This window comes from Rhinatrema bivittatum, chromosome 6, assembly GCF_901001135.1.
Source record: "Rhinatrema bivittatum chromosome 6, aRhiBiv1.1, whole genome shotgun sequence".
Taxonomy (NCBI): domain Eukaryota; kingdom Metazoa; phylum Chordata; class Amphibia; order Gymnophiona; family Rhinatrematidae; genus Rhinatrema; species Rhinatrema bivittatum.
The window spans coordinates 324059469-324079784 of record NC_042620.1 but is presented as its reverse complement, the minus strand read 5'-3'; the positions used below and the strand labels follow the sequence as shown (position 1 = coordinate 324079784).

The following is a 20316-nucleotide window of genomic DNA, read 5'->3' as shown; positions in this document are numbered from 1 at the left end:
TAATAGTTAGAATTTGGAAGAACGCTCAGCGAGCGTGAGGTAGCTCCAAACTGCTTTGGAGACTGAAATTACTGAGCGTCTACACTTCCTGCAGGGGTATATGTACTACGTGCTGACGTCAGATCCGTCTCCAACTGCTAGCACGAGCACACTATACCCATTCGTTATGAGTTCATCTGCTACACGCTAGGAAATGGTCAGTTTTCTTAATGGAAAAAAAGTAATCAGTGGAGTGCCTCAAGGATCTGTATTTGGACCGGTGCTTTTTAATAGTTGAACTGGAGAAGGTACAGAGAAGAGCAACCAAAATTATAAAGGGAAAGGAACAGCTCCCCATGAGGAAAGACTAAGGGCTATTTAGCTTGGAAAAGACACAGCTGAAGGGGGATATGAGGGAGGTCTACAAAATCATGAAAGGACTATGAAATTGGTTATTTACTCTTTCAGATAATAAAGGGACTAGGGGGCACTCCATGAGGATTGAAAGTAGCACATTTAAAACAAAATCAGAGAAAATTATTTCAATCAATGCATAATTAAACTCTGGAATTCGTTGGCAGAGGGTATGGTGAAGGCAGTTAGTATAGATAGGTTTTATAAAAGGTCTGGATAGGTTCCTGGAGAAGAAGTCCATAAACTGCTGTTAATCATGCTGACTTGGGGAATAGCAACCATTTATTACCAGCATCAGTAGCATGGGATCTATTTAATGTTTGGGTACTTGCCAAGTACTTGCAATCTGGATTGGCCACCTTTGGAAACAGGATGCTGGGCTTGGAGTTCTTCGTCATCTGACCCAATAAGTCAAATTCTTATGTTCTTAAGACTAAATCTTTCATGGAGTACCCAATTGTGTGCCCTAGTCTCTGGTTATCTCCTTAGGCAGAATCCTCTCTGCGATGACCTTCCTGGATCAGCTGACCTCAAGAAACCCAGTCTTTTGCACCACAAAGATGGTGCAAAGTCACAGAATTTCTTCCATCTCCAGGTCAGCATGAAGCACAGTTACTGAGGATAGTAGGATGCAAGTCCTCACATGAGTATCACCACCAGATGGAGCCCGGCACGGAAAACTTGTGCCAAAAGTTTCTAAAGCTTTGACTGAGCCTCTGAGCATGTTCATGCATGCAATATTCCATGTGTCCACGTGTATTCCCCTCAGTCATATCACAGAATTCAAAAGAATAAAATAAGGAGAAACCACCCACATAATGGAAACCCAACTCCGCAGGGTGGCAGTGAGTTTCAAGAGGACTGACATCCTGCTGTCCTTGAACACTATTACAGGTAAAATACTCTTCTTTCTCAGAGGATAAGCAAGATGGCAATCCTCACACATGGGTGCATCCCTAGCTACAGGCTGCCTCCCAAGAGAAGAGGACCAACAAAACATCAAAATAAGTGCCAATCTGCACAACTACTTTTGTTGGTAATTGGGGGGGGGGGGGGGCAACCTGAACAAAAACAGACCATAAGATTCGGAAAACGTTGGGCTCCACACCTCAAACAAGTTCTGAAGAACAGATTGGCCAAACATGCTGTCACAACAGCCATCCCTATCCAAACAGTAATGCCATGTGAAAGTGTGGAGAAAACGCCACGTTGCAGCACTGAAGACCTCCTCCATGGGAACTGCTTGCAAGTGGGCCACTGACACTGCCATGGCTCAAACAGAGTGAGCCTTGACATGACCTAACCAGTGTCCCACAGTCTGCTAGTTAGTTAGAAAGCATCTGCCTGACAACGGCGATACTCAACATTCCTATCAAAAGAAACAGTTTGGTGGACTATCGATGGGCTTCTGTTCGCTCCAGATAGAAGACTAAGGCTCTTTCGCAATCCAAACTGTGCAGGGCTTGTTCAATTTGGAAAGAATGTTGGCAGAACAATGTATTAGTTAAGATGGAAGTCAGACACCTCCTTAGGCAAGAACTTAGGGTGTAAAGGTCACCCTGTCATGAAAAAACAGTGTAAGATGGATAAGTCACTAATGCCTGAAGCTCGCTGATGTGTGCTGGCGTGACCACTGACAAGAATATGACCTTCCAAGGTCAGGTATGTCAGGTCACAGGAGCACAGCGGCTCAAAGGGAGCTTTCATCTGCTGAGCTACCACCACATTGAGGTCCCAAGGCACAGTGGGAGGCTTCCACTAAAACAGGCCCCACAATACAGGCTATACAGAGATGAGCATACCATCTACACCACAGTGATATGCGCCAATCGCACTTAGATGTACCCTAATGGAGCCAGTCTTTAAACCATCTTCCAACAGGTTTAGAAGGTAGTCAAGCAGTTTTTGTGTGGAACAGGAGAAAGGATCTAGGGCCTTCTGCTTACACCTCAAGGAAAACCTTTTCCACTCCAGTCCATAGATCTTTCTAGTGGAAGGGTTTCTGGAAGCCATTCGGCCCTGAGACATATCAACCTCTTAACATCCAGGCTATGAGCGACAAAGCCTGGAGGTTGAGATGGCACAACCTACTTTGATCCTGGGTGATGAGATGTGGGGAAGTCCCCAGATGGACATCTCCCCCTAGGAGTGGAAACCAAAGCTGTCTCAGCCAATGAGGGGTTATGAGAATCATAGTTCCTCTGTCTTCGCAAAGCTTCAAAAAATGTCTTTGCTACCAGTGGAGCAAGAGGATATGCATAGAAGAGACCCTCGCCCTGATGGCGAGTGAAGGCATCCGAGGCTGGTTTGCCATGTGTCCTGTAGAGGGAGAAGAACTGAGGAACCTTCCTGTTCCACGGTGCTGCGAAGAGATCCACATCTGGGCTTCCCCAAAGGCGGAAGATCAGATTCACCACCCCTTGGGTCCAGAGACCAATCGTGGGGTCTGAAAGCTTGACTCAGTCTGTTCGCTGTTTCATTCTCTGTTCCAGCCAGGTACATGGTCCTGAGCATCAAGTGCTAAAGGGCTCACGACCAGATCTGGACCACTTCTTGACACAGGCAGTATGAGCCTGTACCTCCCTGCTTGTTGACATACAGACTGACAACCAAGTGATAGTGTGGACAGCTGATTTCAAAGCCCATAGTGCATACCTGAATACCCAGAGTTCCAAGAAACTGATTTGATAGAGACATTCCAGGGAAGACCATAGGCCCTGGGTGCTGAGTCCATCTACATGAGCTCCCCAGCCTAGGGCAGATGCATCAGTGGTTAGGACAAATTGGGTGGGAGGACTATGGAAAGACACTCCCCTTTCCAGATTTGAAATTTCCCACCACCAAGTCAAAGTCTCAGAGAGACTGAGTGACTTGGATGCGATCCTGGAGGTCCTAAGTGACTTGTCACCACTGCGACCTCAAGGTCCATTAGGCCTTTCGCATGTTTAAACGTGTCAAGGGAATGACATGTACTGTTGTGGCCATATGGCCCAACAGCTTCAACATGTGCCAAACTGCTGGTTCTGTTGAATCTCCGTCATGATGGCCGTCAGGTTGATGACTCTTGTGCTGGGGGGCAAGGTGGTCTTGGCCTGAGCCGTGTCTAGCATGGCTCCAATGAAATCCAATTGTGGTGATGGGTTGAGTTGGAACTTGGGGTAATTGACGACAAACCCTGGTGTCTCCAGCACCCAGATGGTCAAGCACATGGATTTGTCGTCCAGATACCAGAAACAGTGAACTCCCAGTCTGTGAAGGTATGCCGCTACCACTGCTAGGCATTTTGTAAAAACATGTGGGGGCTGACGCAAGCCCAAATGGCAGAACGTGATTCTAGAAATGCTGCTTTCCCACCACAAATCTGAGATACTTCTGGTAATCTGGAAAGATCTCAATATGCGTGTAAGCATCTTTAGATCCAGGGAGCATACAGAGAGTCCCCTTTTTGCAAGAAGTGGACTAGGGTGCCCAGGGAAACCTTCTTGAACTTTTTTTTCTTTTTTTAATATTTTATTTATTGAAATTTTCAAAATACAAAGCAAAATACCTTTGCACAGAAACAGCAAAAGAAATATATACCAATTGTACAATCTTAGATATAATCAGCAAAGAAAGCAGAATTGCTTATCTGTAACAGGTGTTCACAGGACAGCAGGATGGAAGTCCTCACATATGGGTGACATCAGGATGGAACCCAATCACGGAACACTTGATTGGCACCACTGAGCATGCCCAGAATGCCACTAACCCTGCATCCAGCAGGGGTCCCCCCCTTCAGTTTCGTTTATAGCAAAAAAGTACATGCGAAAAATAAATCGCCAGCAAACCCAACTCCATGGGGTGGCAGGTGGGTTTCGTGAGGACTAACATCCTGCTGTCCTGTGAGAATACCTGTTACAGCAGTGGTTCTCAACCCGGTCCTGGGGACCCCCCCAGCCAGTCGGGTTTTCAGGATATCCACAATGAATATGCATGAGAGAAAATTTGCATGTTATGGAGGCAATGTATGCAAATTTTCTCTCATGCATATTCATTGTGGATATCCTGAAAACCCGACTGGTTGGGGGGGTCCCCAGGACAGGGTTGAGAACCATTGTGTTACAGGTAAGCAACTCTGCTTTCTCACAGGACAAGCAGGATGGTAATCCTCACATATGGGTGAATAGTGAGCTGAGGATGCCCGAGAATGTACCAAAAGCACCCAAAGACGTGCAACAGGCACAACAACAGGGGTGGTTTTGGATAAGAGGGCATCCTGAAATTTCCAGCGGGTCGTTGGAAGGATGTTGGGTATTAAGCTGAGAATAAATTGCGCAGGACAGACTGGCCAAAGATAGTATCTTGTTTGCCAGACTTGTCGAGGCAGTAATGAGCTGCAAAGGTATGGAGAGAACGCCATGTAGCAGCCTTGCAGATGTCAGCAAGGGGCACCAAACGAAGGTGAGCTACCGATGTTGCCATAGCTCTAACAGTGTGCTTTGATGCATCCCTGGAGCGGAAGCCCTGCTTGTTGGTAGCAGAAAGAGATACAGTCCGCCAGCCAGGAGGAAAAGGTCTGCTTGCCCACCGGAATTCCCAGCTTAGTTTTATCAAAGGAGACAAATAGCTGGGTAGACTTCCTATGGACATTTGTGCGTTCCAAATAAAAGGCTAGCGCACGTTTGCAGTCCAAGGAATGCAGAGCCTGCTCACCTGGATGTGAGTGGGGTTTTGGAAAGAAAATAGGGAGTACAATGGATTGATTCAAATGAAGTTCAGAGATTACCTTTGGTAAAAATTTTGGATGAGTGCGAAGCACTACACGATCATGGAAAGAATTCGTGTAAGGTGGGTATGTTATCAATGCCTGAAGCTCACTGATCCTGTGAGCCGATGTTATAGCAAGGAGGACAAGTACTTTCCAAGTGAGATAACACGGTTCGCAGGAATGCAGAGGCTCAAATGGAGGTTTCATGAGCCGTGCTAAAACCACATTGAGGTCCCATGCTGGGGCCGGTGGATGCATAGGGGGTTTCAGGTGTAATAGACCGCTCATAAAACATGCCACCACTTGTTGTGTCGATATTGAGACATTCTCTATACCTTTGTGGAAAGCGGCTAAAGCACTGATATGCACTCTTATGGAGGAGGTTTGTAGACAAGACTCCAAGAGTTACCACAGATAGTCTAGGAAATTTGGTGTGGAGCAGGTGAAGTGATCTAGCTTTGACGTGCACCACAAGGAAAATCTTTTCCATTTGGAATGATAAGATTTTCTAGTAGAAGGCTTTTGTGAAGCTACTAGGACTTGTGATACAGAGTCCAAGAGATTAAATGGTTGTAAGACTAGCCTTTCAACATCCAGGATGTGAGAGACAGGGCCTGGAGGTTCGGATGATGCAGATGCCCGTTCTGCAATATCAGACACGGATCTGTGCCCAGGCGAATTTGTGGACGGACAGAGGTCGCAAAGCATGGGAAACCAGACCTGGCGCGGCCAGTAAGGGGCTATGAGAATCATGAGGCCCTTGTCTCGTCATAACTTCACGAGAGCCTTGCTGACCAGTGGAAGTGGGGGGTAAGCGTACCGAAGACTGGTTGCCCATGAGAGGCCGAAGGCGTCCCTCGGCAGCTTGTAGCTACTGCGATGCAGTGAGCAGAAGTTCTCTACTTTGCGGTTGTGAATAGACGCAAAGATATCTATAGTCGGATACCCCCACTTTTGGAATAAGTCGTCCGCCACCACAGGGTTCAGGGCCACTCGTGGGGATGAAACGTGCGACCGAGTTTGTCCGCTAGTACATTGTCCACGCTCGCCAGGTAGGTTGCTCTCACTAGCATGGAATGAGAGAGAGCTGACGCCCAGATTTGTGCTACTTCCTGACAGCAGGTAAGAGCCGGTTCCCCCTTGCTTGTTGATGAATTTATTTATTTATTTAAAGACTTTTATATACCGAAGATCATGTACTGGTACATATCGCTTCGGTTTACATATAACCAGATTGTTAATTACCATGGATATGGTGTACATAGAACAAAGATTAATAACCAGAAATCAATAAACAGTAAACATGATGCATAGAAACAAACAGTAAACATAATGCATATAACAATAAATAATAATAATAATAAAGAATAAATAAGAGGTAAACAGTAGGTGTAACTGTGTGGAAATAGAGAACTATGGGGAAGCAGCGCAAGCTTGTCTTGGGCTGCGATGATAACTGGAGTCAAGAGAATGGAAGTTTTGACGAGGGGGGGGGGGGAATGGGTAAGAGTGATATGAGAGGTGAAAGACAGGTCATCCAATAGAAGAGAGGGGATTCAAATGGAGCATAGGGATTGGGTGAAGATAATATAAGGTATTGAGGGGCGACCGTTGGTGGGCAGTGGGTGAGGAACAGCTGAGGCACAGAGGACGATTTCCCGCCCGCCCGCCCTTATTGTTGTTGAATTTTATGTGCAAAAGTTGTCTGTATTTGTCGCAGAGGGCGGAAAACCCGAGCCCAGAAATGTTATTGCTTTGGTTGTACTGGTATAATTGAAAATAAGGGGGATCTCGTGCAACGCGGGGGGGCTGTGGCACTAGATCGACAACGAGCAAGAGGGGGGCCGATGCTCGAGGGGTTATGGCACCAGGAGCGCTACCACTGGAAGCGGTGGGGTGCACCAGCAGGTGACCAGAAGAATGGGGGTATTGTTGTATTGTGTTAAAGTTTGAGGGCTCGGGTATTACAATAAACTGCGGCCTTTTATTACCAAACAAAGTTGTTTGTGTGTTATATGGGAAAGTCAATAGCAATGAATAGTGAGGATGTATAGGGAGAGCGACAAAAAGAAAGAAATGGGGTGGTGAAATCTGTAGTGATTCTTGTATCTCTCAGTTATTAAACTGGTGGAATTGGATAAAAACTCGAACGTAGGATGTTAGGAGTAATATGTGATTACAAGTATTAGGTGAGAAAAGTACAGTTTCAATGTGGGCCTTTCAGGAAAGCAAAATACTTTAAGTGAAGGCTTCCGTAAAGAGCCATGTTTTCAATTTTTTCTTGAATGTCCGCAGGCAGGGTTCTAGGCGGAGGTCTGATGGTAGATTGTTCCAGTGCGTGGGACCGGCTATAGAGAAGGCACGTTTCTTCATTGAAGACTTGGCTGGTGGTACATAAAGGGTGCCAAGATACATTTGTCTAATGGGTCTGGAGGCTGTATGAACTTGTAGAGGGCGATTTAATTTGAGTGCTGTTTGTGAGTGGATGGTTTTGTGTATAATAGTAAGCACTTTGTAGAGGATCCTGAACTTAATGGGGAGCCAGTGTAGGCTCTTAAGTATAGGGGTGATGTGTTCGGATCTGCTGGTGTTGGTCAGGATCCTGGCTGCGGAGTTTTGTATCATTTGTAGTGGCTTTGTAGTAACTGCAGGAAGGCCGATTAGGATGGAATTGCAGTAATCAATTTTCGAGAAGAGGATAGCTTGGAGAACCGTACGGAAGTCCTGTAGATGGAGGAGAGGTTTCAAGTTTTTTAATACATGAAGTTTGTGAAAACATTCTTTAGTTGTGTTGTTGACAAATTGTTTTAAATTCAATCTGTTGTCAATGGTTACTCCTAGATCTCTAACATGTGGGGTCCAGGGCGTTTGGACTAGTGTAGCGTTTTCATCCTGAGTAATGAGTATCAGCTCGGTTTTTGAGGTGTTGAGCACCAAATTGAGGCTGGAGAGGAGTGTGTTGATGGATAGTAGACAGGTATTCCAAAAATTGTACCACATCGTTACCTGGTTATCTGTTTGGATCAGGATTTACTTGTTGGATAGGCAATCCTTGAAGGCTAGAAGGGCATATTTGATTGCCCTGAGCTCCAGAAAATTTATCTGATGTTGTGATTTCTCTGCAGACCAGGTTCCCTGAGTTGCAGGTTGTTGACATGGGCTCCCCAACCTAGCGTGGAAGCATCAGTCGTTAGCTTTATCTGGGGTTCTGGAGCTTGGAAAGACAATCCTCTGACAAGACTGGACTCTTGGATCCACCAAGCCAGTGAGAGACAAAGCTGCCTGGTGACATGGACAATGTCGGACACTGGCTGGTGGGCCTGAGACCACTGGAATTTTAATGTCCACTGTGTGACCCTCATGGCCAGGCGAGCCATTGGGGTAACATGGATAGAGGATGCCATGTGTCCCAACAGAATGAGAATATAATGAGCAGGTGTAGTTCGGCGAATTTATATCACTGAAAAAAAATCAAAAAACTAATAAACAAACACACACACCCAAACCCCAAATATATCTCTGAAAAAGACTGCAACTTGGTCTAACTTTGACCTCGCTTCCTCGATGGAAATCCAAAAAATCATTAAAAAAAATGAAACCAAACCATCCCATTGACAGTATCCCCATACAAGCAATTAAACTGATTGAAAACCCAATAACCAAAATAATAACAGTTAACTAAGGGAAATACCCCGAATGTTTAAAATCAGCAATCATTAAACCATTAATAAAGAAGAGCAACCTAGACCCAGTGAACATTCAAAACTACCGGCCTATATCCAATTTACCTTTTATTGCAAAAATCATAGAAAATATTGTTCACTCCCAGCTCGCCTACTACCTTGAAATGAACATACTTCACCCTGCCCAATTTGGATTCAGGAAAAACCTAAGCACGGAATCACTACTTCTCTCATTAACTGACACAGTACTCAGAGGGTTCGACAAAGGACAAAGCTATCTAGTAATCCTCCTGGATCTCTCGGCTGCTTTTGATACAGTCAACCATTCCATCCTCCTCGACAGACTATCTGAAATAGGAATCACGGGTAATACCCTACAATGGTTCTCATCCTATCTATCCCACAGAAATTTCCAAGTAATGTTCAACACCCCCCTCAGCTTTGGAGAAAACTTGTCAGCCCATCATAAGAAGTTGCCATACTAGGTCAGACCGAGAGTCCATCAAACCCAGCCTCCTGTTTCCAATAGTGGCCAATCTAGCAGGTCAATACAGTAAAGTGCGGCCGCGGTTACCCTGCTCCTAACCCGCTATCTACTCACTTTTCGGCCGCGTTAGTCCAACCCGCGACACACTATCCCCTTTAACCTATTCTGACCGCCTCTTTAATCACCGGGTAACCCCTTCCGCCCGCGGCATGTATATTAGATGTAAACGATCAAATTAGCTATTCCCTCCCATACAGTAACACGCGCTCCGACTATTGCTTTTTTAACCTGCCGTTTTGCCGCGTGTTTAACCTGCTAACTTACCGCCTACCCTTATCCCTGCGTTAGAGGCAGGGGTAAGGGTAGGCGGCAAACTTTCCCCCAGCCCCCACTCACCTGCCCTGGCCACGTCCATGGGTGCTGGTCTCCGGGGCAGCCCCAGTCCTCTCCCCTTCTCCCGAAGCAACGAAAGCGGAAAAAAATTGAAAAAGCGAAAAAAAAAAAGTAGCAACGTCTTGTTTTGGGAGGAGGGGAGAGAGGACTGGCAGTGTAAAGCAACGAAGCGACTTACTCTTCTTGCAGCCCCCCTCTGGAGACGGACATCGGCGGAGACGGACCGCGGCTCCTCTGCCTCCAGCTACCGGCGAAGATGGATGCCTGCACAGGCGAAAGCGGCCCCTGTGCGTGCAATTGGGTCGCTCAAGGCGTGATGTCACGTCGTCACATGCCGTGACGCCAAACGTCGTAAGTCGCTTCGTTGCTTTACACTGCCAGTCCTCTCTCCCCTCCTCCCGAAGCAAGGCTGCTTTACGCGCCTTGCTTCGGGAGGAGGGGAGAGAGGACTGGCAATCCCGAGCGTAGGAGAACCGTCCACTTCCTGGTACCTGTCATTTCAAATGTCATTTGAAGTGACAGATACCAGCGTGTCCGTGAAGCGTTAGGCCAGCGCACCCAGGATACTGTATAGCGCTCTATACAGTAAAATGGGTTGCGCGGGCCTAACGCTTCACGGACGCTTCTTGGACGCAGCTTGCATTTGCAAGCTATTTACATACAGTATCGAGCGGTAGGTGAGCCGGACTGTGCTTGCGGCAACCGCGGGTGCGCCTGGCACTATCGCAGCTCTTCCTACCGCTCCTTACTGTATCGGCCTGTAGGTTACAAGAACCTGGTAAGTACCCAAAAATTAAGTAGATCCCATGCTACTAATGCCAGTAACAGCAGTGGCTATTCCCCAAGTCAACTTGATTAATAGCAGTTATAGACTTCTCCTCCAAGAACTTATCCAAACCTTTTTAAAACTCAGCTTTACTAACTGCCCTAACCACATCCTCTGGCAACAAATTTGAGCTTAATTGTGCATTGAGTGAAAAATAATTTTTTCTCCCATTTGTTTTTAAATGTGCTACCTGCTAACTTCATGAAGTGTCCCCTAGTCCTCTTATCCGAAAGAGTAAATAACCAATTTACATTTACCTGTTCTAGATCTCATGATTTTACAGACCTCTATGATATTCTCCCCCTCAGCTGAACATCCCTAACCTCTCTAGCCTTTCCTCACAGCAGAGTCATTCCATCCCCTTTATTATTTTGGTTGTCCTTCTCTGTCCAGTGCATCTTTGAGATGCAACTAGACTTGTACCCAGTACTCAAGGTGTGGTCTCACCATGGAGTGACAGAAGCATTAAGACATTTTCCATGTCATTCACCATTCCCTTCCTGATAATGCCTAACATTGTTTGCTTTATTGACTGCCACAGCACACTAAGCCGGCGATTTCAATGTATTTTCCACTATGATGCCTAGATCTTTTTCCTGGGCAGTAGCTCCTAATATGGAACCTAACATAATGTAACTACAACATGGGTTATTTTTCCCTATATGCATCACCTTGCACTTGTCCACATTAAATTTCATCTGCCATTCGGATGCTCAGTCTTCCGGTCTCACAAAGTCCACTGAGCCAGTTGCAGACTTCTGTTGCATCGAGAAGGCAGTGAACACAAAACCCGACTTTGAAAAGGTCTGTCATTTACCCTTGTTTGAAATGATTAGAAAAGTTTTTCCAGGTGCTCTATTTTTAAATTATTTTGTGCAAAATAAAGTTGCTTTGGACTTTAGGAAGATGATTTATACTGTTTGTGCAAAAGTACTTATCACTCTTAATAGCGTAAGCTTTGCACAAAAGCAAGTTTGCTTACCGTAAGCAGTGTTTTTCATGGATAGCAGGATGAATTAGCCATGCTGTCTGGGTGCGCCCCCTGGCAGCCCGGAGCGGAACGTCTCTCAGAATGTTTTTTTTTTTAAACTCTCTCGCTCCTGTGCACCTATGCAGTGGACTCCCGTGTGACTGCTCTCTCCCTCAGTCAATGATACAGCAAGAAAAGATAGGAGCAAGAGATAAGAATTTATTTAGGAATGCAAGAGGAAAGAAAAATGTCCAAGGAGGTGGGTGGGAACGCATGGCTAATTGATCCTGCTATCCACAGAAATCAGTTTATGGTGAGCAAACTTGCTTTTTTCCACAGATAAGCAGGCTGAATTAGCTATGCTTTCTGGAAGTCCCTAGCTTTGGAGGACTGAGCATAGGATACCTCAATAACAGCGCCTAAGACTGAGAGTGATGTCAAAGGCAGTAATGTGAAGTAAAGATAAGAAGCGAAGACCATGTTACTGCTCTACAAATGTCTTCTATAGGGACCTCCTCTTATCTGCTGAGCTTTGGCTGTCGAAGACAGTTGCAGGGATTTTGCTGAATTAACAGAAGTTGATGCATTTTGCAAGCTACCTGGAAAGTGTTCGTTTTGACACTGGTAGTCCTGGGGTGTTTGGACTGAAGGAGAGAAAAAGTTGAAAGCGTCTCCGTGGAGCATCAGGCTTATAAGCCAATGATCTTTTACAGTCTAGAGTGTATAGGAGGGCCTCCCGAATATTCGAGTGTGGCCTTGGAAAGAAGGTCAGTAAAGTGATGGTTTGATTCAGGTGGAACGCTGACACTACTTTCAGGAGGAAGGATGGATGAGTATATAATGTGACCTTGTCATGGTAAAATCGTAGGTAAGGTGGATAATGAGCCAGCGTTTGAAGTTCACTTACTTGCCAAGCAGAGGTTATTGCTACTAAAAACAATACTTTCCAAGTAAGACATTTTAACGCAGAGGTTTTCATTGGTTCAAATGGTTGGAGCATTAAGGTTTCTAAAACATTTAAGTCCCAAGGTATTGCAGATTTTGTTACCAGCAGCCTGAGTTTCAGAGCACCTGTCATGAAGCGAGACATAAAGGGGTGAGTGGATATAGAAGTTCCTTGAATTGAGGGATGGTAGGCTGCTACAGCACTAAGATGTACCCTCATGGAGGAAACTGCTAAACCGGAGATGTATAAAAAACATGCAGGTATTTGAGTAACTGTTCTGGTGAGGAATGAAAAGGATTAAGGTCCACTGATGTATACCATTGGAGATATCTTCTCCATTTAGCTGCATAATTTTTCCTTGTGGATAACTTTCTGGAGGAGTTAAGAATTTCCTTAATCTCTGTTGGAATCTGAGATGGCTTAGTACCTCCCTTTCAACCTCCATGCTGTCAAGTGTAGGGAGTCTTGCATAGGGTGGATGAGTGACCGCGTTAGTAGGTCCGGTCTATGTGGATGAAGAATCGATGGTTGTATGACGAGATGAATGAGATACGCATATCATGGTTGCCTTGGCCAAGCTGGAGCTATGAGGATGAGATCTGATTCATCTGCTATGCACTTCTGGAGTACTCTAGATAGTATTGGGATCGGCGGAAAGGCGTACACCAGTTTGTCCAATTGAGCAGAAAAGCGTCTTCAGCTGTCTGCCGTTTGCTTGGGTAAAGGGAGCAGAGGTTTGAAGCTTTGTGTTCGGTTCGATTGTGAAAAGGTCTAGTTTTGGGACTCCCCATTTTCGAAAAAGATAGAGCTACTTCTTGGTGAAGTAGCTACAGACTTGCTGAGGCGGTCTGCCTCCGTGTTTGTTATTCCTGGCAGATATGTCGCTTAGAGACATATTGTGAGACAGGGCCCATTCTAATGTCCATACTGCTTCCCTGCACAGAATCTTTGAACTGGACCCTCCTTGTTTATGTAGAACATGGCTACTTGATTGTTCGTGTATACCATGACTGTCTTGTCTTGAAGAATGTGGGAGAAGGTTTGAACCGCCAATCGAATGGCCTGGAACTCCAGTAGATTGATTTGTAGGGTCCTTTCGTTGATGGACCAGAGACCCTGCATTTTGAAGTTCAGAACATGCACCCCCCAATCTTTTGTAGAGGCATCTGAGGTCATTACTATTTGGTGTGCTTGATTTCAAAACGGAGCTCCAGACTGTAATGTTCCGGGAAGCAGCCACCAGTTGAAATCGCACAACACAGAGTGAGTTAAAGTTAGACGTCTTGTCATGGGATGCAGGTGCTGTGACCATTGGGTCTTCAGGCCCTACTGTAGATGTTGCATATGGAGTCGGGTATGAGTCACTACATACATGGCTGCCATGTGTCCCAGGACCTTTAGGACTTGCCAGGCTGTGGGCCAAGAGAGGTTTCAGTGATGAGGCCAGTTCCTGAAAAGTGCAAATTCTGTCCTGTGGTAGAAAGGCTTTGCAGAGGAGCATTTTTAATATTGCTCCTATGAATTGCAGGGTCTGAGATGGAACAAGATGTGATTTTTCATAGTTGATGATAAACCCCAATTCTTCTAGACAAGTAATGGTTCAAATTTGGTGTAGATTTAGAAGTTCTGGAGTTTTTGCTACAATCAGCCAGTGTCTTATTCCTCGTTTTCAAAGGTGGGTAAATACCCTGGGTGCCAAAGAGAGACCAAATGGAAGGACTTTGTACTGATAATGTTCAGCGTTGACTTGGAAACAAAGGTAATGAAGGAAGTAGGATGTATCGGGATGTGTGTGTATGCATCTTTTAGATTGAGTGCACATCCAGTCATTGGGTTGCAGAAAAAGACATCTTGAATTTTTCCCTTTGAATAAAACAATTTAGAGACCAAAGGGTCCAGGATTGGGTGAAGGCCTCCACTTTTTTTTAGGAATGAGGAAATACTGGGAATAGAAACCTTGCCCTTTCAGATGAGGTGGTAGAATGTGAATCGCATGTTATTTGAGTAGTGATTAAATTTCTTGTAGCAAAATTTGAACCTCCTCTGCTTTCCACTTGGATGGAATTAGCCTGAGAGTTGGCAGTGAGCGGAATTTTAGTTTATAACTTGATATTTAACACCCAAATATCTGATGTGATCCGGTTCCATTCGCGAAAAGTGATTGGAGCCGGCCCCGTACAGGTATTGGTAGCCGTGGCCTGAGCTTGCTCAAAAAAACTGCTGGGTTTTTTGGGCTACTGGTTGTGGTTGTTTTGGTTTTATGGTTTTATTAGGTTTTTTTTATACCATCACATCAGTTGGGACTATCACAACAGTTTACAATTTTATAAGATCAGAAATACAAACATACATAATAAAATAGTAATAACAGCTAAAATTTAAAAAGACATAACTTCTATAGCTGTTAAAATACTTATAAGAACTAAAAAGTTATAGTAATAAAATTATTAAAGCAGCACTGTTAGTATCTAAGTAAAAAATACAAAATTAGAAAACATTTTGAAACAGTAAATAAATACTTTGTTAAAAATAAAGTAAAAGAATAAAACACATAAAACAAGGCATTGCTGTTTTCTGTTATTCATTCTCTGTGTATGCTCATTTAAAAAGCCACGTTTTCAGGTCAGATTTAAATTTCTTTTTGTCTGTTTGCAGCCATAATTGTGTAGGCAGTGTGTTCCAAAGCTTGGGGCCTGCTATTGAGATTGCTCTTTCAAGTATATGGCAAAGTCTAACATTACGATAAAACCCTCATTATTTGTGAGAGAGGAGTTACACTAGACTCAGAACTTAATATACAAAAACACATTTTGCTGATCTTTGAGATCTGTTTCTACCACGAGATGCAGATTCAGCCGGTTGTGTTCTTGCCAGACAAGGTGGAGATTTATAGGAGCGTCTAGGATAAAATGCTTTTCTATAAGGAGGGTAATAACGTCTTGTCGTTGAATGGTCTTGAGGTGATATTAATGAGGACACTGCTATGCTTTGGTTTTCAACTGTGTCACCGTTTTAGTTTTTCCCCAAATAGGGTATCACCTTTATACGGAAGGTCCGCAAATTTGTCGTGAACTTCACGTATTGCAGTGCTCTAAGCCAGTGCCGAAGTTTTAGCAGAGATGTCAAAGCCTTCATAGACTGTGCAGAGAAGGTGGCGGATCACTTCTTCCATATTCAAAATGTCCTGTTTTTGATGGGAATCAGTATCTGACTGCTGGGAATCAGGTTTTACTTTTTGCAGACATTCGTATAAATACTGCACAATATAAAATTGATATTGTTGGATCTTCGTGTTAAGCATTGATACCTGAAAAACTATTTTCCCAAAATCATCCAGATAACAGACATCTTTTGTTGGAGGGATATTGGCATACAACCTCGATCTCCTAGCCTTTTTCATTGCTGATTCAACAATGCAAGCATATGGCAAATTGGTAGAAGAGTAGAACTACTTCTTAATTCTAAATTTCAGTTCTGACATTTTGGATTTAGTCAGGGCTGAGAAGGGGGATTCCCACACCTTTTCCATCACTTCGTTCAAAACCAGAGGGTAAAGCTGTTGGCTCCATAGGCACGTCAAAGATCTTTAGCAGATCATGGACTTCTAATCTTGGATCTGGAAGTTTCTTGGTTTCCAGGTTCAAGGTGGTACCCATTTTTTCTATAAATGTAGGACAAGAAAGATCTTCTGGAAGTGACTATGGATCTGATTGTTCTTCTGTAGGGGGGGGGGATGTCGATGGTATGCTTATGAATGATTCTAGACTTGCGTTCTGTCTGTGATAGTCCTTCATAAGTTGTATATTAGGAGAGGGTAATTTTAGTAATTCCACCGACTCCTCGCCGGAAGGACTGGATGGAGGAGGTAAATTCTGGGAAGACACTAAAGTGTCAAAGAATGTTTGAAGAATACCCGTGATTTGGTATAAGGACTGAGAAGCTGCTGCATGCAATGCCTTGTTGGTAGACCCAGACTTCCTTTTTTTTGTGGGAGGCGAATCTAAATGTCCTGTATGTGTAGACGGGTGTTTTGAAGGAGGTGGGCACTGTGGACTATCTGGGAGGTACTCTCCTTACGAATCTGTCACTTCCATGTTTGAATCTAATAAGGAGTGAAAAGGGGGACTCAACTGGTTTGAATCCTGAGTCTGTCTTTTGGCTTTCTGCATCAAGTGCGTTGAGGTTGAAAGCGGAGTCATACAGATGCTCTTCAACGCAGGAGTCGACGCACTGTGCGTCGTATGATGCACCAACTTTGGACGACTTTCTGTGATTGGCGTAGCCAGGCTCCAATGCCACTTTTGAGCGTCAACCAATGTAACCGATGCAGGATCTCTGTCACTTCGACGCTTCGGTTAACGCGGACTGGAGGTCTCGATGACGCTGCGGTGCACAGTGGATGAACGAGAGTAAGAGTGCTTTTTATGCATTTTTGATCCCAATTTTTGTTTATCACTAGGTTCCAGTGAAGCTGCCCTCTTCTTATGTGGTGGCTTATGGGGCTGCTTACCCGGAGATGATTGAGTCTGGCTGGGGACATACGAGCCTGAAGTGCCCTCACCTGGCTTAATCCAGCAATTTTCGCGGCTCTCTGCCGCTGTGCCAGAGGAGACATTCGTCCACAGTGCAGACAGGCCCTTTGATTGTGGTCGGGCCCCAAACAAGTGTAACAATGTGTGCCCATCAGTGAGCGACATTTTGCCGCATTGGCAAAATTTAAATCCTGACTGACTGCTTCGACACCATTGTAGCACTGAAAAGTGCCTTTGGGGTCTCACTGATTTGAAGAAAAGAAAAAATTTAAAAATTTGAGAGAAAAAAAAAAAGAACTGCAACAGTTACTGCTGCGGGAAGAAATAAGACTGAGGGAGAGAGTTCAGTCACACGGGAATCCACTGTGCAGGAGGAAAGAAGAAAGTTTTTAAACATTCTGAGAGAAGTTCCGCTCCGGGCCGCCAGAGGGCACCACCCAGACAGCACAACTAATTCAGCCTGCTTATCTGCAGAAAATTATAGGACTCCTCATTTATACTTTTACCACAGCTGTGGGCAAGACTGCATTCTGTTTTGTTTGGATACACAAGTCATTAGGATCATTTTGCAATTATTGATAAGATTCTGGACACAGGACTCACCTTCAACAGGTTAGCTGTCAAGCCACTCCAGAGTCCAATCACACCTTTTGTCTTCACAATGTGATGAAAGCAATCGACCATCCCAGCGAAATGGCCATCAACTCCCCCACAGTGCGGGAAAATGTGGCTTTGAGCCTGTGAATAAAATAAAATATTTAAATAAGATTTTAATTTTAAATGAAATATACAAGGGATTTCACCTGAGTGACACTTTTCAGCATTTCTAATTAAACTAAAAGAAACTTAAAAAGAAGATACTGTGCTGCAAGCTGTGCTAGCACATATCACAGGACCCCACAGTTACCCAAATGAGGAAACATTTATCCCATTACACTCATCCTAGCCAATGTTGAAAATGGAAAGGGATACTAGAACAAACCTACCCAAAGATAACACAAACAGCAAGGTAACATATCTTGATAAAGGAACACTTTTCTGAGCCACACCACTGCATCACCCAGCTTGTGATTAAGAAACTAAAAAGGAATTTCAGAATTCTTATGAACATAGAACTTTTGAAATTAAAATGATCAGACAAGGAGCATGTGTTTCTTTCCCCATAATCCTGCTCTAACATAACTCCCTTTTCCTCCTCCCCCCTCAATCATTTTACTTTACACCACCATTGTAATGCAATCTTTGATTTGTGTACGTTCAAGCAACTTTATCCTTTGCATAAACCTGCTCATTTTGTTTATGACTTGGAGGGAGTGTAGCTCCCAAAAGCTTAGCACACATCTATTGTTAGTCAAAAATAAAAGTGATCACCTACAACTTGTTTCTTGACCTCTCTTTTTACATAATTAATACAAGAAAACCTGTTTTGCTAAAAGTGACACAGAATATTTACTAGCAAACACAGAAAGAACACCTGACTTGTGAAGCCCTATGCACCTGAGAGGTCCTTTTTATACTTCCGCCTTCCTGTTTCAAGGCCAGACCACACAAAGTTTAAACTGCTTTATTGAAGCAATAATGTACAAATCACTAAAGCAGAGTTGCTTACCTGTAACAGGTGTTATCCCAGGACAGCAGCAAGTAATGCTCACATATGGGTGACGTCTTTGGACGGAGCCCAATCACGGAAAACTTTGTCAAAGTTTCTAGAAACTTTTGACTGGCTCACAGCCAACTGAGCATGCCCAGCATGCCATGATCCCTCGAGCCACAGGGGTCTCCCTTCAGTCTCGTTTGTAGCAAACGTTTGAGCAAAAAACAAGAAAACGTTTCAGACCCAACACTATGGGGTGGTGGGTGGGTTTCGTGAGGACTACTCCTGCTGTCCTCGGAGAACACCTGTTTACAGGTAAGCAACTCTGCTTTATCCCAGGACAAGCAGGATGGTAGTCCTCACATATGGGTATCTAGCTAGCTACAGGCTGACTCATATTTGTTTGGACCAACAGTGTACAACTTGTGCAACAGGCACAACAACTGGAAAATAGAAAAAAACTGAAAGGTGTAGCTGCAAAGGTTAAGTGTTCAACAGGCATGGACATTGTTTAAAAATACAATCCTAGAGGCGCAGTCCATATGTATTCCACACATTAAGAAAGGTGGAAGGAAGGCAAAACCATTACCGTCATGGTTAAAAGGTGAGGTGAAAGAGGCTATTTTAGCCAAAAAACATCCTTCAAAAATTGGAAGAAGGATCCATCTGAAGAAAATAGGATAAAACATAAGCATTGTCAGGTTAAGTGTAAAACACTGATAAGACAGGTGAAGAGAGAATTTGAATTGAAGTCGGCCATAGAGGCAAAAACTCATAATAAAAACTTTTTAAAATATATCCGTAGCAAGAAACCTGTGAGGGAGTCAGTTGGACCATTAGATGACCGAGGAGTTAAAGGGGCTCTTAGGGAAGATAAGGCCATTGCAGAAAGACTAAATTAATTCTTTGCTTCTGTGTTTACTAATGAGAATGTTGGGGAAATACCAGTTGCAGGGATGGTTTTCAGGGGTGATGAGTCAGATGAACTGAACGAAATCACTGTGAACCTGGAAGATGTAGTAGGCCAGATTGACAAACTAAAGAGTAGCAAATCACCTGGACTGGATGGTATGCATCCTAGGGTACTGAAGGAACTAAAAAATGAAATTTCTGATCTATTAGTTAAAATTTGTAACCTATCATTAAAATCATCCATTGTACCTGAAAACTGGAGGGTGGCCAATGTAACCCCAATATTTAAAAAAGGCTCCAGGGGCAATCCAGGTAACTATAGACCAGTGAGCCTGACTTCAGTACTGGGAAAAATAGTGGAAACTATTCAAGATCAAAATCGTAGAGCATATAGAAAGACATGGTTTAATGGAACACAGTCAACATGGATTTACCCAAGGGAAGTCTTGCCTAACAAGTCTGCTTCATTTTTTTGAAGGGGTTAATAAACATGTGGATAAAGGTGAACCGGTAGATGGATTTTCAGAAGGTGTTTGACAAAGTCCCTCATGAGAGGCTTCGAAGAAAACTAAAAAGTCATGGGATAGGAGGCGATGTCCTTTCGTGGATTACAAACTGGTTAAAAGACAGGAAACAGAGTAGGATTAAATGGTCAATTTTCACAGTGGAAAAGGGTAAACAGTGGAGTGCCTCAGGGATCTGTACTTGGACCGGTGCTTTTCAATATATATATAAATGATCTGGAAAAGAATACGATGAGTGAGGTTATCAAATTTGCGGATGATACAAAATTGTTCAGAGTAGTTAAATCACAAGCAGATTGTGATACATTA

At 44.0% G+C, this 20316-nt stretch overlaps 1 protein-coding gene across 1 annotated transcript in view; it reads right to left on the bottom strand.

Moving 5' to 3' along the window:
• SLC25A43 (solute carrier family 25 member 43) overlaps positions 1 to 20316 on the bottom strand; it is a 101789-nt gene that overhangs the window by 9948 nt on the left and 71525 nt on the right. Inside the window, exon 4 of the mRNA XM_029607604.1 lies at positions 17581 to 17715. Coding sequence (XP_029463464.1) covers positions 17581 to 17715 — 135 coding nt within the window. The remainder of the gene's footprint in view (positions 1 to 17580; positions 17716 to 20316) is intronic.